Raw genomic sequence first — 25,786 nt, 5'->3', positions numbered from 1 at the left:
TAATCTGCAATCATGGGGCACTCCACCTTCAACTGTGGATTACAGACCACACTTGCCTTATCGAACTGACCTAGTATTTCCCATAACCCACAGTCCAAGCAGGGGCTCATTAGCGGGTCACCAAAGTCTGGCAAATTAGCCAGCAATCTCACTCTGTGGATTACAGGTCCTCCCCTAGAGACAAGTCAAGGTCACTAAGACCTTATGCGACCACAACTCTATGGTGCATAAGGGTATCTCTTGCACATGCATACGCTTCACCCTAAAAGGTGAATTTCTGGCTTTTCCGAACGACCAATCGATATGCATGCTGTGTGATGGTACATGGATGAGGTTTTGGCCCTTGTCTCTATAGGCCACCATCACACACGAGGTCACACAGTCCATCGGCTCATTCATCCGAGCATGTTCTCCGATCTTATCAAGGGCTAACACATAAACCTTTGTCGGTTTGTTCTTCATGCCCAGATAACATGGGTTTTTCCCAACTAATTGGCCTAGATCATTAAGTACAGATTGGTATCAACAAACCATCGTTTGCTTAGTATAGTCCACGAGGGACCACACTCCCACTGAGTTCATGTTCCATTATATCATTTCATTTTACAAGCACTCATAAGCCTTTAAAAGCCACATAAACCCAACACTTATGACCTCACCGAGGGTGTGTCCTTTATTAGAGCAGAATAGCAGACCACGATTCATGTAACCGGTTCTATTTAATTGAAAAAAGATATGATTATGATAATTTGATTCTTAATTACCTGCCCACCAATACAAACCCGACCGCTTCCCCCCTTTCCCTCTTTATATTTTCAAAAACTACTCCGTAATTTATTCTAGGGGTGGTTCTATTTTTAATGGCATTTGTAGTAGCAATTGATTGAAAGTACAATAAAAGTGGTTTGCTAGCTAAAACTCTCAGCAAGCTTTTATCAAAACTTATATAGGTTTTGCATAATTGTATTTCTCAAAAGAGAGCTATCAATAGAACTTTGCCTATTCAAATTCCCAAATATTGTGGAACCAAAAGTGAACAAATGTTTCTACCAAGAATTCTCTTGAATTTGAGGAAAGCTTGTCCACAAATTTGTTGAATATCTACCGATGAGTTTCTATCATTTACTCTAATTCACTTGAATTTGGGTAAATGATATTTTGATAAAATGTTTTATCAAAATATCCTAGAAAAAACATGTTCTTCTAAAAAGTTGTATTACAAAAAAAGCCAAAAATACCAGCAAGATCATGGAGCTTTTGTTGAAAAACACTGAAGAAAGATGATTTTTCATTGAGTTACTATTTTTGGTTGAAAACACTGAAGGACGTGGACATTTATTTCTATTGGGGTTTTCGGCAAGGTCGCCATGGGGGAGAGAATTCATGGAGATATGGTTTTGAATTTTGTGCTTTTGGCTTATGGTGAATTGAGAATGGGGATGATACAGTGTCTACATATATAGGGTACACGTGCAATTAGGAGAGGTTTAAAAATAACGAGGGTTGGACGTTTGCATTTTAGAGTTGGTATGTTTTGGTATGCGTAAAAATTTCATGTGATTAGGTGTGGGAATGTCAAATATTGAGTCGTGTGAAAAAAAATGTACTCGGACAAATTGGTGGTGAAAGTATGTCCACACTTAATTATATGAGGGAGTTTTTTTTCACGTAAGAAGTATTTTCACGTGTGCCAAACATGCTTTTGTAGATATTGGGGTTTTTTTATGGGACTAAATTGTGATAAGGGGCTATACATTTTTTTCACTTATTATTTCTCGAGTATATATATACTATGCTCCTGTTGGACCGTAGACCTTCTCCCTCGGATAGATGATGTACTTGGGGGTATTTTTATTTTTATTTTGTTCTAAAATTTCGGGAACACCTTATAATTACTAGATGATTATTCCAAATTTTAAAATTGGATTTTGAGTCGTTAACCTTTAGATCCTACCATCTAAAAATTGGATAATCCCTATTCAATCTTGAGACATTAATTAATTAATTAATTAATTATTTTCAGCCCTTAGGGAATGAATTTGGAATTTTTTTTTATTGAAGTTAATCGAAGAGGCTGTATTGAAAAATTTGGAATCCTAAACGTACTCTTAGATTGAATTTTATCCAAAGGAGTAAATGGACAGTATACTCTAAAAAATTATAAAATCTTTTGGCTCATTTCTTCTTTGGAATTTATGGTTGGTATTTGTAATTTAGACGCGAAAGCGTTATTTGAAAGCTTTTGTCCCAAAACATATGGGATTAAAGCTTGGACACGGTTTCTCTAGGTCCTGGGCTCGTATGTAGAAATGTACCCCCTCTTAACAATCTATTTTTGAAATGGATTTTGGCCCCAAAATTTTAAGAATATATAATGGGTGTGGTTTGTATAAGGCTGAGGCCTTAAACAATCGAAGCAAGGCACGCCTTTAAATAGTGTCAAACGATGTTGTTTCAATAATGAAAATCTTTGTGATAGCTTGGAAATTTATTTTTATATCTAATTATAAAATTTAGGAAAAAGTTTGTATAGAGCCTAGGCTTTAAACAATCAAATTAGAGCCTACCTCAAAAATTTTACTAGAAGAGGTTGTCTTGATGCCCAATATCCTCAAATTGATCATCTTGACAACAACATGCATAGACTTGAGAAAAAAATGGATTTCAAGTTTTGAAAATAATGCATCTTGTAACGCATTTTTGAACAGTCAATTTTTAAGTTAGTCAAGTTTTCATATATTTGCTCGATCTACACTATTTTTGAAGCTTTAAATTTTATAATTAAAGATGAAAGTATATTTTAAGGCTAGCCAAAGATTTCCAGTATTGAAACCACATTTCTCGACACTATTTGAAGGTCGGCTCTAATTTGATTGTTTAGACCCTCGGCTCTATACAAATTGCACCCTAAAAGTTAAAGTGTAAAAAATAATGTAGATCGAGTAGATCTATGAACACTTGGTAATCTTGAAAATTGATCGTCAAAAAGTTCATTACAAGATGCACTATTTCCGAAACTCGAAATCCATTTTTTCTCATGTCCATGAATCTTGAGATTGAGATGATTAAGTTGAAGATTTTTTAGCATCAAAACAATTTCTTCTTGTGAAATTTTTGAGGCACGCTCTAATTTGATCGTTTAGGGCTTCACACTAATATAATTTTTTTTCATATATAATCTATGTAAACTAAAATGAAGGAAACACTTTTTACATCCATCCATGAATTGGGTGATTTATTCCTCATGGGGATACAATTTCAACTCCGTAGACATCATTGCCCCCAACATTTTTTTGTCTGACATCCTAAACCCCAACCCAATTACTTTTATGTTGGGAAAGATTTATATACTTCTCCTATAGCATAGAAGATCTATGCTTCCCCTACCATCCAACCGTTCAATTTTGATCAAGAGAGCCACTCATTGTTTGATCTTAGATCCGATGTCTCAAAGTATTTTATTTTTAGTTTTTTTTTATACAAATTGTATGAATATAAAATTTGGTATGTGCCATATTCTCATTGGGGCGCACCTATAAAAAAGATTAAAAATAATTTTTCTATAAAATATAATGACCAAAATACCCCTTAAAAATTTCAGGGGTATTTTCATCATTTTATTTTATTGAAAGTATTTTTTAAATATTTTTTTGCTAGTGAGAGTTTCATAGAGGATTGGACTTCCAAAATTTTAGTGTCAAAATAGTTTATAAAAAAAAAATTAAAAATAAAACAGTGCACAGACATGACATTGTGATTGGAGCAATCTTAGCCCTCCATTCAGAATGGACGGTTGGATAAGGGGAAGTATATAGGTTTTATGCTGGAGGGGAAGCATAGAAAGCTTGCCCTTTTGTATATACCCCTAGTCAAATGGTCAATTAGATATGGGACAATAGTGTTCTTTTCTCTCCCTTCCCCTTTTAAAAAAAAACATGTGCCTCACTTTCTCTCTTACTCTTTCTCTCTTACTCTTTCTCTCTATCTCTCACACTCTCTCTACCTCTCTCCACCTGGACTTTCTCTCTCTCTCCCAAAATTTCTCTCTCTATGGCCTAAAGTTCCTCCCTCTCTCCCTCTCTCCCTCTATGCCAGAATCTCTCCCTCTGTCGAAAATCTCTCTCTACCGAAATCTCTCCCTATCTCTCTTCTATGTCGAAATCTCTCCCACTTTGTCGAAAATTTCTCCCTCTGTGCAGGAATCTCTCCCTATCTCACCTCAATGCCATAATCTCTACCTCTCTGCCAGAAATCTCTCTGTCAAAATCTCTCCCTCTCTGCCGAAAGCTCTCCCTATCTCTCCCTCTATGTCGGAATTTCTCCCTCTCTGCTCGAAATCTCTCCTCCATGCTGGAATCTCTCCCTCTCTATTGGAATCTTTTGGCGGGTAGAGAGAGAATGAGAGATAAATAGAGAGGACAGGTAGAGAGAGAAAGTGAGAGAATGGTTGAAGAGAGAGGTAGAGAGAAAGAGAGAGAGAAAGAGTAAGAGAGAGTGTGAGAAGCACGTTATTTTATTTTTTAAAGAGAGAGGGACATTTTTTTTTGGAAAGGGCAAGAGAGAGATGAAAGAAAGCCCTATGTGATATTTTGTCAGGGAATACAAATTTTTTTTTTTAATGATAATAATCACCCCTTTTTATTTGGCAAAAAGATCACATACATACGGTCTTATTACAATCAATAAAATTTTCAAAATAAAACAGGACAACAATAAAATAAAACTCAACCACTTGATGCCATTTATTCAACCTAATATTATGCTTGAGAATATAAAATAAAAGAGCAAGAAAGTAAAAGAGAAGATGCCGGAGATTACCTCAACCGGCCTTATTACACCTCACACCGAGTCACCACATCCAATAGCGTGGGATCAGCTGTTTAACTTCAATTTCGAACTGAGAAAGTTAATTTCGACCAAACTAGATAACCACCCTTAAATCTCTACAAAACCCTGACTCCAAAATAATGAGGCTCAAACCCTAATTTTTCCAACCCTTAAATCTTGAAGTCAAGAGAGTGATAAAACATTGAGAGGAGAGAGAGGGGCATGATCCCTAAGGAGAAGAGAGAGTGTGTGTATGGGAGAGGTGTGTGGAGATGGAGGGAGAGCACCCTTATTTATAATGAATTTTAAGTCTAGGGTTTTTTTAGGGTTTCATATAGTTTGCCTCTTTCTTGAGATTGAATATGGACCGTTGATCAAGTTGACTTGTGGGGTGAGAGATCTGAGCCATCCATTCCATAGATAGGCCATCAACATTAAGAAAGGTAATTGAACCATTATCCCCCTTTCCTTAAACTATTTTCCCATCAATATATTAAAATAAACTAAATCCATTAAAGATATCATGCATTCCATAAAATTGCATTCCCCATCTCATATATTCCATAAGAATATATCAAGAAATATCAAGTTAATATTTACTATCTTAAATAGATAAGATATGGTCAATATTTACTATATTACAAATTGACCATATGACATAAGATACACTTTCCATATTTAAATAACTGGAACACAAAGCTACCAAAGGAATCCAAAGGGTGGGGCATGCTACCCTTTGTGGCACATGTGGGCCCCCACCCACATACCACATTGTGGGGCCATGGGCACTTTGAGCCCCCATGAAATTTTATAAAAAGTTTTAAAATTAAATAAAACGAATTAATATATATTTGAATTTTTACAACTTTGTAAAATTAATAACTGTATTTTTATAAGTCCAAAAATCATAAATAAAATATTGAGAGATTCATAAAAATTCAAATAATAAAACTAAAATCATTTTAATAATAAAATGAACACAATTAAATTAATATGATGGAAAAAAGACCTATATAGTTTTAGGAATTCAATCCGTAATAATGAGGTACTCCATCTTCAACTGTCGACTTCAGACCACACTAGCTTTATCGAACTGACCCAATGTTTCCCATGACCCACAGGCCAAGCAGGGGCTCATTAGCGGTTCACCACAGTCAGGTCGATGAATCAAGGGGTTGCAATCTCAGTCTGTAGATTACAGGTCCTCCCCTAGAGACCAGTCAAGGTCACCACGACCTAATGCGACCATAGCTCTATAGCGCATAGGAGTATCTCTCGCACATGCACACGCTTCACTCAAAGGTGGATTTCTAGTTTTTTCGAATGATCTATCGATATGCATGCCGTGTGATGGAACATGGATGAGGTTTTGGCCCCCGTCTTAGTAGGCATACCATCACACACAAGGGTCACACAGTCCCTCGGCTCACTCATCTAGGCATAAGCTCCGACCTCATCAATGGCTAACCCAAAACCCTCAGTTAATTCTTTATGCTCAAGTACCTTGGGTTTTCCAACCGACTGGCCTAGATCGATAAGTACAGTTCGGTATAAGAAAACATCATTTGCTTAGTATGGTCCTCGAGAGACCACACTCCCACTAAGTTTATGTTTCACTACAATAAAAGTATTTCAATACACACTCATAAGGCTTTTAAAGGCCATATAAACCCAACATCTCCCACTTGACCTTTAAAGGCCTTACATTCTCTCTTCCTCACTTTTTCTCATCCCCATTTCTCTCACATGTCTTACAAAAACATTAGGGACAACTCCCTTAGTCAGAGGGTCTGCAATCATCAAATCTGTAGATATGTAGCTGATCTCTATCTCATTCAATCTCATCTCATTTCTCAGGTGATAAAAATAAGGCTTAATATGCTTAGAGTTCTTATGAAACCGAGGCTCTTTAGAAACACAAATAGCCGCAGTGTTGTCGCAGAAAATTCACATTGCCTCACAAGGTACATAATGAAAATTAAATTGATTAATAAACTTCTTAATCCATACGGCCTCCTTGGCTGCTAGATAGCATGCCACATACTCGAATTCCATGATAGACAAGGCCACAATATCTTGTTTTTTTTACTTCCAAGAAGCCGCACCCCCTCCAAGCATAAACACATACCCAGATGTAGACTTCGTATCATCTGGATCCGTGAGATAGCTTGCATCTGATTATCCTTTTATAGTCATTTCAGTCCCCCCCTTATATGTGAGCGCATAGTTCACAGTCCCCTTTAAATATCTGAGAATTCTTTTTACAGCTTTTCAATGCCCGTCTCCTAAATTACTTTGGAAACGACTCACCAAACTCATGATGAAGAACAAGTCAGGCCTTGTTCCCGTCATGACATATATAAGGGACCCAATTGTGCCTTTGTATGACACTCTTTCCATGGCTCTTATATGCATGTCTTCGGTAGGATATATTTTATTACTAAGCTTCGTCTTTTCGTCAATTGGGGTAGATATGGGCTTAGACATACTCATATCAAATTTTTCCAATATCCTTTTAAAGTAGGTTGCCTGGGAAAGTTGGATAGTCTTCTCTCTCCTGTTTCTTATTATCTTGATGCTCAATACATATGAAGTTTCTCCTAGATCATTCATATCGAAGTGTTGTGCAAGGAAATTTTTTGTCTCTACTACTAGGGCAATTGAGCTACTAACAATTAACATATCATCCACATATAACGATATAAAGACCACATTACTCCCACTGAGCTTTTGATATATATAATAATCCTCATTATTTATGGAGAACCCTACAAGAGCAAGGGTCTCCTGGAATTTTATATACCACTGTCGCGATGCTTGTTTTAGGCCATAGAGGGATTTATTTAATTTGCATACTAGGTTCACTTTCTCTTTCTCCTCAAATCCCTCAGGTTGGGTCATGTAAATTTCTTCTTTTAAATCCTCATTTAGAAAGGCTGTTTTGACATCCATTTGATGAACCTCAAAGTCAAAAAGGGTTGCTATAGCTATAAGGATTCAGATGGATGGAAATTTAGCAAAAGGGGAAAAAGTTTCCTCATAATCTATCCCTTCTTTATGGGTGAAACCCTTTGCAACCAATCTGGCTTTGTATTTTTCTATGTTTCCTTCAGAGTTCAATTTTTTCTTAAAAATCCACTTACAACCAATGGCTTTACGTTTATGAGGTAGATGTACTAATTCCCATACATGATTTTGGTGAATGGAAGCATACTCATCTTTTATGGCTTCTACCTAGTATTCACTTTCAGGATAGGTCAAGGCTTCACGATGAGTTCTAGGTTTTGAATCTGGATCTTCCCCAACCTTATGAAAATGTTCTCCATGGTAGACGAATTGTTTTAGATAAAGAGGAGGTCTACTGACTCAATTATTTCATCTCGGTTTAGGTAAAGGTTCATTTTCTATAGGTAGTTCATGATCAAGTTGGGTTGGTTTGGAAGTTTCAGGTTCGGGGTTTCGAACTACATCCTTGTTTTGGACATTCTCATAAAAGTTGGCTTGTTTTCTACTCACCCTTGCTTCAAGGAACGCTTCCTCGAAGAAGTGAGCATCGCGGCTTTCAATAACCGCACATATTTCAAGGTTGTAGAATCGATACCCCTTGTTATGATCTAGGTAACCAATGAAAATAGATTTAACAGTTTTTTGTTATAATTTGGTTTTATTTTGATGTAGGATAAGGATATGGGCTGAGCAACCCCAAACTCTCAGGTGTTCAAGGGATGAAGTACGATCCGTGAAAATTTCGTGAGGAGTAAGTGGGGCAGCTTTTGTAGGAATTCGGTTAAGGATATAACCTGCCGTTAATACGGCTTCTCTCCAAAACTCCAATGAGAGATTTGCATGCTCTATCATACTCCTTATCATTTCCACTAAGGTCCTATTCCTTCTCTTAACAACATCATTTTGTTCAGGAGTATAAGGCATGGTGTACTGATGGATGATCTCATTTTCAATACACAGTTCTTTGAAAATGTCAGATGAGTATTCCCCCCCTCTATCGGTTCTAAGAACTTTAATTTTCATATTGGTTTGATTCTTTACTTGGGCCTTAAATTCGTTGAATATTTCTAGGGCTTTTGATTTGCATGAATAAGGTACACATGATCATATTGCGAGTGATCATCTATAAAAGAGATAAAATATATTTTTCCAGTTTTTGTGGTCACATTCATAGGTCCACATATGTCACTATGAATGATTTTCAATATGCTAGTAGTTCTTTTTGCCCTGGTGGTATTTTTTCTTATTAATTTTTATTGCACACTATACTCGCACACTTTCGATAAATCTCTCTCATAATTTTGAAGAATCCCGTTCCTTTTTAATCGTTCCATTCGTTTGATATTAATATGTCGTAACTTCATATGTCATAGGGTAGCATCTAATTCATTAGAAGATGAGACATAAGCAACGTTATCTTTTATTTCAATAGTAAATAGCCCGTCTACAATTCGTCTAGTCATGATCACATCTTTTCCCTTCTTGACCACCACTTTATCCTCAATGAAAGTAGTTATGAATCTAGCAATAGACATATTAAGAACCGAAACCAAGCACTTCCTCGTATCAGGAGCATAAAGTATTTGCTTTAGGATCAATGTGCTCCCACTCTTCAGTTTCCGCTCGAAATCTTCAGCTCCAAGTACGTCAGTCTTTTGATTTCGTCCCATGTAAATATGTTGTTGTCTTGACCTCATGGGAGTGAAAGAACGAAAACAATCCTTGGTGTTCGTGACATAGGCCGTACCACTTGAGTCAAGACACCAAGAGGCTCCCTTGTGGTCAGCCAGCATAAACTTAAAAACCACATATGCCAATTCCTTGTTGGTCCCTTCAGATTTGTTGAATCAATAACTATTGGCTATGTGACCCACTTTCTTACAAATAAAGCAAGTTTGAGTCTCTCTCTTTGCTCCCTTATTTCCAAAATCTTTCATTTTGAAATCTAGTTTCTTTCCAAAAATATTTCTTCCCTTTCCCTTTTTAAATTTAAAGGAAGGTGAATATTTTACTATATGCACGGCTTCCCTTGAAGTTGTTGTCAGTAGTTGCTTTGAATTTTTTTTTCTCCTTTTCTGCTTTGATTGTAGTGATGAGCTCCTGCAGTTTTGGTGCTTTCCATCTAGCTGAGATGAAAGGTATGAATGTCTCCCATGCACTAGGAAGTGAATTCACAAGATAAATCACTTGCAGAGGTTCATTAGGTTTTATGTATGTGTCTTCTAGCTCTCTGACTAACAAACGAAACACGTGCACATGATCTGCAAACTTGATACCTTCTACCATCTTTAATTCATTATACCTCGTCATAGTTATGTTTTGCTTCATAAGAGAGGGTTCAACATACTCTCTCTCAAGTTTATCATAAATCTCACTTGCAGTATAGATTGACTCATACTCAGAAGCATATGAGTCAGTCATGACAAATAAAAGAATGTGTTTGCATTTCAGATTCCTCCTCTTCCAATTGGCGTACTCATCTTTAATGACTTGAGATTCATCAATTGGACGACGAGGTTGGTCTTCAAAGAGTACCTCATGTAAGTTTTCCTCATAAAACACAAATTTGATTTTTCTTTTCCATGAAACACAGTTGGTCCCATCAAACCTTTCGATTTTCAGGATATCTGAGATGAAGATACGAGTAGCCATATATTTCTATTCTCAAGCAAAAATAAGAAAAAACTCCTAATGGCAATCAAGTAAAACTAGCTCTGATACCAATGAAAGAAAGACCTATATGATATTTTGCCAGGGAATACAATTTTTTATTTTATTTTAATGATAATAATCACCCTTTTTTATTTTGGCAAAAAGATCACTTACAGATGGTCTTATTACAATCAATAAATATTTCAAAATAAAACAGCACAGCAATAAAATAAAACTCAACCACTTGATGCCATTTATTCAACTTAATACTATGCTTGACAATATAAAATAAAGGAGTAAGAAAGTAAAAGAGAAGATGTCGGAGATTACCTCAATCGAGCTTATTAGACCTCACACCGAGTCACCACATCCAATGGCACGGGATCAGCGGTCTAGCTTCAATCTCGAATTGGGAAAGCTAAGTTCGGCCAAACTAGGTAACCACCTTTAAATCTCTATAAAACCCTAACTCCAAAATAATTAGGCTTAAACCCTAATTTTTCCAACCCTTAAATCTTTAAGTTAAGAGAGAGATAAAAACTTGAGAGGAGAGAGAGGGGCGTGGCCCTAGGGAGGAGAGAGAGGTTATGGGATAGAGAAGTGTGTGGAGATAAGAAGAGAGCACCCCTATTTATAGTGAATTTTAGGTCTAGGGTTTCTTTAGGATTTCCCATAGTCTGCTTCTTTCTTGAGATTGAATATGGATCGTTGATCAAAGTGACTTGTGGGGTGAGAGATCTGAGCCATCCATTCTATAGATGAGCCATCAACATTAGGGAAGGTGCATGAACCATTATCCCCCTTTCCTTAAACTATTTTCCCATCAATATATTAATATAAATTAAATCCATTAAAGATATCATGCATTCCATAAAATTGCATTCTCCATCTCATATATTCCATAAGAATATATCAAGAAATATCAAGTTAATATTTACTATCTTAAATAGATAAGATATGGTCAATATTTACTATATTACAAATTGACCATATGCCATAAAATACACTTTCCATATTTAAATAACTTGAACACAAAGCTACCAAAGGAATCCAAAGGGTGGGGCGTGCTACCCTTTGTGGCACATGTGGGCCCCCACCTACATGCCACCTGGTGGGCCCATGTGCACTTTAGGCCCCCATGAAATTTTATAAAAAGTTTTAAAATTAAATAAAATTAATTAATATATATTTGGATTTTTACAACTTTGTAAAATCAATAACTGTATTTTTATAAGTCCAAAAATCATAAATAAAATATTGAGAGATTCATAAAAATTCAAATAATAAAACTAAAATCATTTCAATAATAAAATGAACACAATTAAATTAATATGATAGAAAAATGATTCATATGGTTTTAGGAATTCAATCTGTAATAATGGGGTACTCTACTTTCAACTTTAGACTACAGACCACACTAGCTTTATCGAACTGACCTAGTGTTTTTCATGACCCACAGTCCAAGCAGGGGCTCATTAACGGGTCACCAAAGTCAGGTCGATGAATCAAGGGGTCGCAATCCCTGTCTGTGGATTACAGGTCCTCTCCTAGAGATGAGTCAAGGTTACCACGACCTGATGCGACCACAACTCATAACGCATAAGGGTATCTCTCGCACATGCATACGCTTCACCCAAAAGTGGATATTTGGCTTTCCCGAACGATCTATCGATATGCATGCTGTGTGATGGAACATGGATGAGGTTTTGGCCCATGTCTCAGTAGACCTACCATCACATACAAGGGTCACACAGTCCCTCGGCTCATTCATTTAGGCATAAGCTCTGACCGCATCAAGGGCTAACCCAAAACCCTCATCGGTTAATTCTTTACGCCCATGTACCTTGGGTTTTCCAACCGACTGGCCTAGATCGATAAGTACAATCCGGTATAAAAAAACATCATTCACTTAGTATGATCTTCGAGGGACCATATTCCTACTGAATTTATGTTTCACTATAATAAAAGCACTTCAATACACACATAAGGCCTTTTATGTTTCACTATAACAAAAGCACTTCAATACACACATAAGGCCTTCAAAGGGCACATAAACCCAACAAGAAAAAAAAGGCAGATATGTGTTTTAATTCTAGTTGACTACTTGAATGAGGTAAATGCAAAAAAAAATTTTGGTTGGAGTTTAGGATGGGATAAAAAAAGTGTTGGGGGGAACGATTCTAAGAAGTTTAAATTGGGGAGATTATATAGCAAGGGACCACATTTTTAGTTGGGGAGTGTTTCTTTCTTTTCTTTTTTTTGTCACGAGGATGTCATAATTGGTATTAGCTATTAAATATCAAATTGGATGTTACATAAAATTTGATAATTTTTTTTAGTTTGAACTTGAAATCCAGTCAATAATACACTCACATCCATCGGATTTAAAATCTGTTGGATAAAGGTAATTGTGAATAAAGGAGTAAATTTTGTCTTTCCCTTTTAGATGCATATTTCTTTCCCAACTCAAAAGTCAAAAGACTCAAAACTTTGGTCTCTTTTGCTGGTATGCAGCTCTAATGGAAACTAACTGACTCTCTCTTTCTTTTTCTCTTTCTAGGCTGGTTGGAATGGGGGATGGCACTAAATTTAGCAAGAAAGAGAACAGCCCAACTTTTTCCGATTCTCAAAAATCTATTCCCTTTCTCTCACAGCTTTTCCCCAACGTTACCACCGAAACCCTATTCACAGTCTTCCTATTCCAGCACATTTCTCTATCCATGGCTACACCCAATCTCAAAAGCCCATTATCAGGCCATCCCTGACCCTTTTGTCTATGAAACCAGTGATTTTGAAGAAGATAGAGATGCCCCAATTGAGCTTTTGCATGATACAGTTGAGTGTGTATTGAGGATTTTGGTCGAAGTTAAGAACTTCCCTTCTGAAGATGCAGCCATGTATGCTCTTGATGAATCTGGGGTTACACCCAATGATAGTCTGGTTTATAGTTTGCTTCTAGAGGTTAAGAATGAATGGAAATTGGCGTTCTTGGTGTTTAGATGGGTGGGTTTGAAACCAGAGTATAGACATAGTGGTGGAGTTTACAATTTGATGATATGGATACTGGGTAAACATAAGAGGTTTGATATAGCTTGGGCTCTGATAAAAAACATGCATCAATCCTCTATGGTTAAGGCTGAGACCTTGCTCATTATGATCAAGAGGTACCTCTCTCTCTCTCTCTCTCTCTCTCTCTCAAACAATTGGGTCAAGGGAAAATGTTTTATTTTTAGTTAGTTTGTTCTACATGAGATTTCCACCAAAATTTATGTTTTGAGTGATTTTAAGGTAGCAAAAAGTTCCTTTCTTGAATTTGTTAACCATAGCCTTTATGAATTTTTGCTTTGTTGCTTCAGTCCCCACCTAAAATTTTACTTAATATTTATAAGAACTTGAGCTTGTAATGTAAGTTTCTATGATTTTATTAACAACATCTTGTTACTTATCAAAGGAGAAAAAAAAAAAAAGACTGTAAGAGGCTTCCTTCCTTGCGCTTTTAGGATCCATAATTCATATGAGCTTTTCCTTTGGTTTTGCTGCTTCTTTTTTGTATTCTTCTCTGAGTAGTTTTGAATTCGGTAAAGGTATGCTGCTGCAAATGATGTCCAGAAGGCGATAAAAACCTTCCATGCAATGGAGAACTTCAAAATCAGCGCAGACTCAACCATGTTTCATACTCTCCTTAGTGCTCTTTGCAAGCATAGGAATGTGGAGGAAGCAGAAGAGTTAATTCACCTCAACAAGTCATTTTTCCCATTGGAAACAGAGGGCTTCAATATAGTTTTAAATGGGTGGTGCAATATCATTGGAGATCTAATGGAAGCAAAGAGAGTGTGGAGAGAGATGTCGAAATCATGCGTCACCCCTGATGCTACTTCTTATACCCACATGATCTCATGCTTCTCAAAGGCTGGCAATCTCTTTGATTCTTTGAGACTTTATGATGAAATGAAGAAGAGGGGTTGGGTTCCTGGCCTTGTTGTTTACAACTCTCTCATATATGTCTTAGTGAGAGAAAATTGTGTGAAAGAAGCTATCAATATTTTCGATAAAATCAGAGAAGCAAAGTTGGAGCCAAGTGTGGCCTCTTACAACTCTCTTATATATCCCTTGTGTGAAGCACACAGGCTTGAAGAGGCTTACCATGCATTAAACGGCATGAGGGAGACGGGACTGATTCCAACTATTGGAACTTATCATGCATTCATGGAGGTCGAGAATATGGATGGGATCTTGAAATTGATTGGGAGCATGAAAGAAGTGGAGTGTGGTCCAAATCCGGACACTTTTCTTTTGATTTTTAGGAAATTGTTTGGATTGGGTGAACCTGGAATTGTTTTAAAAATGTGGAAAGAGATGGGAAAGTATGGGGTGATTCCTGATGCTTCACATTATAATGTTTTAATTCATGGGTTGTTATCTCATTCATGGCATAACAATGCCAGGTTTTTTCTCAACGAAATGAAATCTAAGGGGTTGTTGGGTGATCCCAAAATTGTGAAGATGTTGAAAGAATCTACAGCGAAGAACCAGAGAGATAGGAAAGGAGGTTATAAAAAAACTCATGGCCATTTGTTATGCAAAAATTCTCATGTATCAGGTGATAGAACCAAGAAAAAGAACGCAAAGGTAAACTCTGATTTGTTTACCAGAAAAGAGATAAATCGAGCAGGCCATAAAAAGATTGGGAATAGCAGGGAGCAGCAGAAAACATCTATTCATGGCAACAGGGAGTGTGATCTGTTAAATTGATTTTTATTGCCTATTTTTTTTAATATTTTTTAGTTGGGAAGATAAATATATGCATTGCAAATTCATATGAAATGATGTGAAATGCTTCAAGTTTCCAAAGGCCAGAGCCCTCCTTTCCTCTTGAATTTCTTCACAATCTAGTATTTCTTGATTTATTTGAGTCTGTTATTTGCATGTGTTCTTCAGATGTAGTGATTTATTTTTCCTCTGAAGTGAGTTTTTTTTATTCAGTGATTAAGCAAAATCACCAGGCCATCTAGGGGCTTTCTCACCTGATTTGGCCTGGATCAGGTGCCTGGTGATTCTGGAGGTAAATGCCCAGATCACTTGAGTCTCCTGAGCCTCAAGTGCCCCTTTGTTATATACCTAGAGAATTGGTTGGATTGGATTTCCACCTTGGCCTATTCAGTGGCTTACTCAGGTTGGAGACCTTGCAGATCCGAGCTTGAGTCCTTGTTTACAAAAATGGTTTTTTTTTTACATTATCTCATGTCAAGTTTTATATTGCTGTTTCAATTTCTCCTTTCTAAGATTATTGGTATTAAGTGCTTGAAAATATTTTAGGTAGTTCATGTAAAGGAGTCCACATTGAGAATTAACAATTTTGGTGGCGTGGTGTATGTTGTTCGCGGATGACATAGATTTGATCAATGAGACTTGACGTGGTGTTAATGCAAAATTAGAACTTTAGAGGGATGCTTTAGAATCTAAAGGTTTTAAAATTAGCCAGACTAAAACAAAATATATAGATTGCAAGTTTAGTACTAATAGGAGTATAAATGAGGAAGAAGTTAAGATTGATGGATAAGAAATACCTAAAAGAGAGTATTTTGTATATCTTGGATCAATGATAGAAGAAGATGTCACACATAGAATTAGAGCTGGGGGGGTGGAGTGGAGATATGCAACCGGAGCTTTATGTGTTTACCATATACCAATGAAGCTGAAGGGGAAGTTCTATAGGACAACTGTGAAACCATCTTTGCTTTATGGGACAATATGTTGGGCAGTCAAGAAACAACGATACCAATAGGATGAATATAATAGAGATGGGAATGTTGAGATGGATGAGTGGCAAGACTAGAAAGGATAGGATTCGAAATGAATACATTCGAGGGAACTTAGGGGTAGCTCCAATAGGTGACAAGATGAGGGAAATTAGACATAGGTGGGTTGGGCCATCTGCATGCAAATCCAATGCAACACCGGTTAGGAGGTGCGATTTGGTTCAAGTGGAAGGCTCTAAAAGGGCAAGGGGAAGGCCCAAAGCGCATGGATGGAAGTAGTGAGAAAAGATATGGGAACTTACGATCTTATTGAGGGTATAGCCCTTGAGAAAGCAAAATGATGGCACATGACTCATGTAGCCAATCGCAAATGCTAAGGCTTTGATGATGATGATTGGTAGTTAATAGTTTCGTATACTATATTTGTACATATGGCATTTCCCCAAGTAGGGGGGCATCGTTTTTGTATGAAACCATATGTGCACTAATGTGAATCAAGTAGTATTGCTAAGTTTAACTTCAGCTTAGATTTAGTGTTTTAAAACTTGGTGACTCAGGCTCAGACTTGCTCAAGTCCCTCAGACCTTGTACCTTGCCGAGTGTGGTTCAAAAACCTGAGGACCTGCTTGAATCTTACAGGGTCGTATATCCTACCGTGATATTCTCATGGTGATTTGGCCAAATCAGGCAACTAACTTTGGCTTGGGACCGTAGTGATTCCAAGCCTTAAAACATTGGCTTAGATAGACTGGGTGTAATTCTAGCGGCACTTTTTTTTTTGTTATGCACTGTACCAATTAGCAGTAATTTGGTCTGGATGATCTTGTTGCATTCTATTGATATATTAGTCATCCTTAAGTGACTTGGGTCTTTTGGTTGGCATGTCTCTTTGTGGTGTCTTTGATCTGTCATTTGTTAAGTACTTTTTTGCAACTAATGAGAAAATGCCAATGAGACCTTGTGTGCTGAGCTTTGATAGTTTTGACTTAAGAGAAGTTACTTAATGAAGGCTTATTGGAAAGGTAAAAGAATAGAATGACCAGGTAGAGCTGTTCCCCATATTAATTTCTTAAAAGAAAAGAAAAGAATCTCCACACCTTTAAATTCTTTGGCAGCTCAATAATGTCAAAGCTAAAAATAGTCGAGAACCCATGCACATGATCTTTCTAGGTCTGGGGATGAATGAGTTGCAAATACATAGATTGAGAGAATGGAGACAGTAAGAAGAAGTTTAATTTGTTCAGGCCTTTGTACATGAAAGCAAAGGTTTTTCTTTTATAGTTCTCCACCTTAACGACAAAAAAAAGGATTGATCAAATTCTATGGAGTCTGACTCATAGTGATCCTTTCTCAAAGAAGACTCTGGTTATCAAATGATTGGACAACCGGGATCAATTTACTTACGATACTTAGTTGACATTCATAAAAAGTATCTAATGAATTCTGAGTTCAATATATCATGTTTAGCCGAAAAACGAATATTCCTTGCTCATTATCAAACAATCACTATCTCCTGCTTGAACGAAGCGAGAGATATTGTCAATAAATAGAAGTATGTCTTGCTCATTAACATCACGAAAATATTCTGCCATTATTAGGGCAGTTAAACCAACTCTCATCCGGGCTCCCGGCAGTTCATTCATCCGACCATAGACTAGAGCGACTTTTGATTCTGCAATATTTTGTTCATTAATCACTCTGGATTCTTTCATTTCCATGTAAATATCATTTCCTTCATGGGTACATTCTCTTGCTCCGCCAAATACAGATACACCTCTGTGAGCTTTGGCAATGTTATTGATCAATTCCATGATGAGTATTGTTTTACCCACTCTGGCTCCCCCGAATAGCCTGATTTTTCCTCCACGACGACAAGGAGCTAAAAGATCCACCACTTTAATACCTGTTTCAAAGATTGATAATTTGGTATCTAACTGTATAAAGGCAGGCACAGATCTATGAATAGGAGATGTGCGAGTATCTACAGGACCTAAATTATCAACTGATTCTCCAACAACGTTGAAAATTCGTCCAAGAGTAGCTTTGCCAACCGGAATACTTAGAGGAGCTCCCTTGTCCATCACTTCCATTCCTCTCATCAGACCATCTGTAGCACTCATAGCTACCATTCTAACTCGATTATTTCCTAATAATTGTTGTACCTCACAAGTCACATTAATTTCCTGACCGGCGGTACAGTCATCTTTTATCAGGAGTTGGGAGGACATAATTTTTTCCTTCAGGTTCACTTAAAACTGGTAAAGGAACACACTTTGTGATTACTGTGATTTCGAGACAGAGTTGACATGTTAGAGGGGCATTGGAATGGACATCAAACTTGGACTAGTACTTGTCTTCCTATATGTGCACTTAAAGTTTCAATTTTAACTTGTTGGGCAGAAGGGCAGGGATCTCCCCTAAAATTGACTATTTCTCTTTCTTTAATCATTAAGGCAGTTGCTCTATTAGGCAACATGTTCATGGAATAATTTTTATAGACAAGTGTTTATAACTTTATATGAATTTGAGTATCGTGTTTATTGTGAAATGTTCTTTAATAGCTTATAGGAAAACATTATGAGGAAGGGGGCTAGTTCTGTGATCCAACTTTTTAGTTAGAAAACCAATGTATGCAATTCAAACTGTTCGTAAATATATGTGATGGGTCTGAATTTTGTGGATGGGGTAATCACACTTAAATAACGGGTTTAAAGCCCTATAGGATAATTCTGTATAATGAGCTGATTCCATTCATCATGATTTGTAGTTCCCCTGTCTTTTTATTTTCTTTTTGATAAGTCCAGGTGCTTGGGTTATATTTTGAGTTTCATGACTTTTTTTGCTAGGGTATAGAGTGTAGATGCCTTATATGACTTGGGTATATTATTCAAAGTTCCTCTATACAGATTATATCTTATCTGTTATGTCTAAACTTGGCATCTATGAAAGGTTCAAATTTAGATTATTCATTCTAGTTGTATTTTTTCTGATTACTACAAAATTTTTATGGAAAAAAGTATCGTATGTAGTTAGAGTAGCAATGTATGAATGATTTATGGGCAGAGTTATATTAGAACTACTACAAAATTGTTATGGAAAAAAAGTATCTTATGTAGTTACAGTAGCAATGTATGAATGATTTATGGGGAGAGTTGTACTAGAACTTTTGAACTCAGCTGTTGTAGGGGCTTCAAATACCGAATTTACTGCTATGAGAAGTAAATGGAGATAAATATAAAAAAAAATCTTGCTTATATGAGAAGGATGTAGTATTGCCAACATGAATTTTCTGTATTGCCATCCAGATGACATGTGAATCCCATGTTTAGAGGTAGACACCTTTGAGGAAAAACAATGACATTCATTAGAAAACTGCCTGCCCTGGTCATATTATTATGAGATCATGTTACCAAGGTTAAGTGATGTTCTTCTGTCCATTTATGAGATCATGTTAGTGCTGGGAACCAATTACTATGTGATCCGTTGCATGAAAACAAAATAAATACAATTTAATAAGTTTTAAGAAAATACACCTAAGGTATGGAAAGAGATGAGAAATGTAATTGTGTTATTGTTTTTTTCTTCTTTTTTTTTGTCATGTCTAGAAGATGATTTACAACTAAGCCTGGTTGTTAAATTTTACATGCTTATAGTATGTATCCAAATATAATGTTAGGGCCTGTTTGGATGCATCCTTTATCACTAATAAATTTCTGTCGTAAGAAAAATATTCTTCATTAAGATGTATTTATCTTTTGGTAGTGGCTTCCTAAATTTATTTCAATGAATTTGTTGTTGTATTTCCATGCAAGACTATCTCTTCAAAAAGGTGTTTTGTATTATTCATTATGACCATCGCTTCTTGTTGGGGCTTTTTCCTTCCCACGACCCAAGCTCTTTTAGAGAAAGATGGAGTGCAGATTTGACATAAGGAAAACCAGGGGTGATACTAATGTGTGGAACCCTAATTTAGTATTCACTACACCCAGCGGAACTCGAGCATCATCGCTCTTATTTCGATGTCTTCGTTGTCCTCCTCTACACCGTCGCCATCCTTGGCATGCTCTTCCGCCAAATCAACATAGTATACATATTCTCTCTCACAAATCTTTCATCCTGTTTTGTTTGATCATTCATGTAATCACTCTTAAGTATGTCTCTGCTCTCCTTTCTTTCTTTTCACTCTGACCAAGAGCTTGATCATCTATATTTAAATTACTGATGGGCGATTTTTAAGCCATAATTTTTTATTTTATTGTATTATTTTATGTTTTTAATATTCATAATTGTGGTGGTTGAGATAATAGACCTGAAAGTTTTGAATCCTTTGTCCATCTCCAAGATAGATTCTGGAAGGGTGGACACACTAGAATAAGTGTATCTGGGGACACGTAAACCCTAGCCTTTAGTAATGACCATATTGTTTTTTTATTATGTTTAAGGAAATAGAAACTTATATAATTTTATCATATGTAAAATTCATAGTTTCATATGGAATTGGGGATTCTTTTAATAAAAAATAGCTGTGAATTTTCAAAAGACAACAACATCAAATAATAATTCTAAAGGAAAACGTTTATATAAGGTTGCACCCGCATTTATAGAAATAAATTTACAATAATCTATACCGTCTACTTTATTTGGACAGTATAAATTGGACACTAGTACACTGTTTCAAAAGATGTGTCAAATCTGCACCATCCGAGTAAAATAGACGTTGTAGAGTATCACAACCTTATTTCTACAAATAAAGTTGCAACCTTGTACAAACCTTGCCCAATTCTAAAATATTTGATTTGAATTTTTTGTTTCTGTGTCCTGGATTCTTTTGAAGTTTTGAATCTGTATCTTTAGTTCAATACATAATAGGCTCCCTTTATGTGGTTCAAGTAATTCTATGAATCATGAGCTTGATTTTCAAGTATTTTGGATGACACCATGATCATCTGTTCCATGACTATTTTGCAATGCCTTTTTTGACTGTCAGGTGTAAATGGATCATTTGTAGCCTAACCCATGTAGTTTTGGGCATATTCAAATTGGATCTTATTATTAGGACTCCTACTGTTTTTGGGATCTTTAGCAGGAACGAGAGCGAGGGGAAGATGAGTTCAATGCAAAGTTCACCTAGAATTGCTATGGAACTGTTAGCTTTGGGTGCCAAAATTCTTCCCTCTTATTGGTAAAATGTTCAATTTGAGAAGTTTGGAAATTCTTCCTTGCCAATTTGGTTAGATGAGCATATTGGGGGAAGGGAGTTGAAAGCTGGCTCAATTTAAGGAACTTCAATGTAATAGCCCTACTGTTTTCAAGAGGCTGGAGTTTTAGAAACTGGATATGGATGGATGTCCCAAACTCATCTAAAAAGGAAACATAATGACAGTAACTAGTACAGAGGACTCTGGAATTGAATCTCTGTTTCCCCAATGAAAATCAGTAGAAAATAAGGCGAGATTCATTGTCTGGGAAAGCTAACAAATTCCGTGGCAGTTTTGATTATATATAAATATATATCTACTTATCTATCTGAGCTTATTTAAATCATCTAACATGTGATGCCACATTGAAATAGGCACCCTTTTATGCATGGGCTGACTAAAACAAGATACCTAGACTGCTTACTGATTATTGTGTGTGATGTATGTGTGGATACTGTGTGTGTGTGTGTGTATGTGTGTGTGTATGAGAGAGAGAGAGAGAGAAAGAGAGAGAGATGAGCTGGAATGATTTACCACCCACCTGCAATCACCAGAAATGGAACTTTTGCATTTGTTAACTAGAATTTCTTCATGTTTGGTGATATAATACCTGTACTAGTCATGCTTCTATATGTCATTTCTTTCTTCACTTGTTTTGAGTGCTTGACATCAAGTTCCCTGACAATCTATCCGTATTAGAGTGCTTGTTGGTTGTCTGCATGATAAGATATTAGAGAGCTTGTTGGTTGTCTGCATGATAAGAATATGGATGCACAATCATTTGATAGTTTGGGTTCTTGTTGGAATCAGTATACTTCATTCTAGACTGCTGTAATTTTGATTAGCTTGATTCACTGTGAGATTGCTACATTAGCATCACCCTAGTTCATGCAAACCTTAAAATTTGTTATATTGTTTTTATTATGGAAACAATCCCATCAAAAACTGAAAAAATTGAATTAGAGCTCCAAGAATGCTCAACCCTCAAACTCAATTTTGGACATCTTTTGGAACTTCAAATCAAATATTATTTAGAGAAGCCACTCCAAAAATAGTTTATTTGAAAAAGAGGATTAGAAAAAAAAAAGACTGACTTGGTTCAGATTTTCAGATTAGCTAGGGTAATCCGTCAAAAAAGTAGTTTTGATTAGCTTGGGTAATTAATATTGTCCTGTATCTCTCTCCTCTACCTCTTCTCCTACTTGCTTGGTTCAAATCTCCACAAAAAACCATATACTCTTCTCCTATTTTCATTCTTCAATTCAACTGCAGATTGTTTTGGTAATGGGGTAAGGCTGGATCTCCTTACTCTTCACCAATCTGGACCCTTTATGGACTTTGAACACCACCACTCTGATCCTTCACTCCCAAACCTATCAGACTATCAGACCACCATCCCCAACTTCTTTGAGTTCTGTGATACCAAGCATAGGGACTATTGTCCATGCCATGGCACCAAGAGAGAAGAAATTTGACACCCATATGCTATTTTTCAGAGACTATTCGCATCAAATGAGTGTTATTGGTTTCAGTTTTGTAGGACTTCTATCAAGAAACTTTAGTTTTTGAGAATAGTCATAGTCAAATTTGGAAATTGGAAGGTGGTTTCAGGTTCATAATAAATGAGGATTTGGTTTCAGTGCTCTTATTGAACACTGATACGGAAGTGATTAACTTTACTTTCATGGCTAATTAAAATGTTGTTTGTCGTTTTTTCTGTATTTTTGTTTAACTAATCCATGTCACATCCTTATTTGAGAAATTGCTTGGATGTCGTTTGGATGACAATTCAATTTATCCATTAACCTTTTCAATGTCCTTCAGAAAATTATTGGTGAGTTATTGAGAATATTATGCTCTCTTTTGTTATGCTTTATTTGTGGTTCAATAATACAGGGTGGTTATATTTCTAGTTGAGCATGTACATTTCCAACATTGTCTTTGTTTGCATCCTTGGAAACCTTTTGTGTGCTAAATGCTAGACAATTCAGCATGTTGAATTGTGGTCAATGCATTCTTATTCTGATCTTTGAATTGTGGTGAAATGCTAAACATTTATGCATTCTCGTTGTTGTAGAACTTGGTTACTGGATTGTACTTTGAGCTTCCAATGATTACTAAAATTCATTGTGGTACTTTATTAACAATTATCGATTCTCTCCCATCGTTCTCTTTTGATTCTCAGTATTCACAATTCATGATTTTCTGAAAATCTGTGAAGTTTAGTTGCTATTGCTGACTACCTTGCTTGTTTTCATTCATGAATTTGTTCTTTTACTCAATGGTTTCATTTGTTCCAAATATTTATTGAAATTGCTTTGCTATATTTTTTTTTGAAATTGCTTTGATATATAGCTGTGATGTGGGTTCATGAAATCAGATATATATTTTCTATGATACACATCTATGATATGGGTTTATGAATAAAATGCTGAATTTTACAGGAATTGAGAATAATCTTACTTACCTTTTTGTTAAATTTTTTTTTTGGTTTGTTTAGTTTTACTTAGCTCCAATTCTACTTGTTGTAGTTATCATGCTCTTTTTATTACCTTTCTAGTTTTAATAAATAATGCTTATGGGTTCATGAATATAATTGGTTGCGACCAAACCAGTAACTTCTTAACTTTCTATTTTTAATGAATAATGCTTATGGGTTCATGAATATAATTGGTTGGGACCAAACTAATAACTTCTTAACTTCCCAGGACGTTATCAAAAAATCAGAAATTTCTTAAAGGTTATCAAACACAGAAATCAGAAACTTCTTAAGTAACTTTTAATTTACAAATCTTCAGGAACTTCCAATTTACGGTTCATGAACTTGCTTCCAGTTATCAATCAGGCCTTAAAAGTTACAGTAATATTTACCGTCTACACATTTTTTCCCATTACTACTGTAAAAATATTTTTATATTTGCAGTCTAAACATTTGTCTCACCTAGTTTGAATCAATCCAACAAGTGCATGGAACCATTGAACCAAGTTCCAAGATGCCTGGCACGCTGTAAGAGACCGTGACCACCACAACTTCGATGGATGGAAGTCCATTAAAAAACATTATCGGAAATCTAAAGGGAATTCTGAAGTACTATGGGCACCATCACACGCCTTCTAAGACGAGGACGACAGATGATCTCTTGGATTGTGGAATGAGGGACTGGAGAGACAAGGGGTACTCCAGAGTTCCAAGTCCCAAGGCCTAAGACAATAATAACATAATGCTAATTAAAAAAAACTCAACCCGAATGAATAATTAACCTTGGTTATTTAGGGTTGCCTACAACTTTCGTAGGCACAATCATTATTGTGTTTTAAATTTCAATATAGATGGTGGTGAGAGTGTCGTTGAATAGACACAAAGTTTCAAAAAAAAAAAAAAAAATCTCTGACTTCGTAGCTCACCTCAAGCTGTCCAATTTTTCGATAAGAGTAATGATTCTATAGAACCCTCTTCCATCCATGTGTAGGACTTCAAAGGATCACCATTAAAGTTGGTACAGATCTTTACAAAAGTTATCATACGGGTGTGAGACTTGATTTTTCTGTAGATTTGTATCAAATTTAATGGTGATTTTTTGGGGTTTTACACACATGGGTAAAAAAGAGTCTTATATGATCATTTCGTAAAAGATAATTGGTCTCTTTGTAGACAATCCTTATTATTTGTGCCAGCAACCACACTTTTTGGAGCAAATTTCATTCCTTACTTTATTCTAGGGAAAGGGTTAGAAGGATATGTTTTGTGTACAAATTTTTAATTCTTGATCCAAACAATCAGTAAATACTCATGTGGTTTTCTGTAGTGTATATCAATGTTAAAAAAATCACCTAGCTCGATCAGAATCGCATTGGTAACCATGCAGTTTGTGCTTAAACCGGCCGATTCTTTGATGGAACTGGCCCCGTTCCCTATAAAGCCTTATCATACACAGGGTGCTATAGGATGAGCTGTTTTTTTTTCCATGGTAGAGAAAGCCCTATCGTATGCTTCTCATATACATAATACATATACGCCAAATTGTATGCTCTCCATATACGATATTCCTAAACGCGTACCTTGATAACTCTCCATAAAATGTATATTGTTTCGGGAAAATATGGGGCAGTGTGGTATAATCTTCAAGGCCATGTGAATTATACAGTCCTGGTGGTCATCACCCCCTAAAAATTGGTTGGGCAGTGATGCGAAGGGTGTCGGACCTATTTACTCATTGATACCTTTCATAATCGAACAAAGATATTAACTGAGGTAGATGAGTTAGCTAAACCTGTAGTAGATGGGGGAATTCCATATTATCCAATATGTCGGACAAGTCGCACTATATGTAACCCAAGTTGCGT

General features: G+C 36.1%; 1 protein-coding gene across 2 annotated transcripts; it reads left to right on the top strand.

Annotated features, from left to right (window-relative positions):
• Window positions 1-12,997: 12,997 nt before the first annotated feature.
• LOC18435252 (Tetratricopeptide repeat (TPR)-like superfamily protein) lies at window positions 12,998-24,033 on the top strand. Of its 2 annotated transcripts, none has more exons than XM_088853495.1 (2): window positions 12,998-13,649; window positions 21,232-24,033. In XM_088853495.1, exons 1-2 carry the CDS (start codon window positions 13,063-13,065, stop codon window positions 21,428-21,430), a joined length of 786 nt encoding a protein of 261 aa, XP_088709621.1. In that variant the 5' UTR covers window positions 12,998-13,062; the 3' UTR covers window positions 21,431-24,033. The 2 variants fall into 2 exon arrangements, with proteins under 2 accessions (XP_088709621.1, XP_006845366.3); XM_006845303.4 differs by lacking the exon at window positions 21,232-24,033 and adding an exon at window positions 14,070-15,336.
• Window positions 24,034-25,786: the final 1,753 nt, after the last annotated feature.

Source organism: Amborella trichopoda, chromosome 12, assembly GCF_054954075.1.
Source record: "Amborella trichopoda isolate Santa Cruz 75 chromosome 12, AtrichopodaSantaCruz75HAP2 v2.0, whole genome shotgun sequence".
Classification (NCBI taxonomy): Eukaryota; Viridiplantae; Streptophyta; class Magnoliopsida; order Amborellales; family Amborellaceae; genus Amborella; species Amborella trichopoda.
The sequence above is the reverse complement of the archived record's forward strand: the minus strand, read 5'-3'. Positions and strand labels throughout refer to the sequence as shown.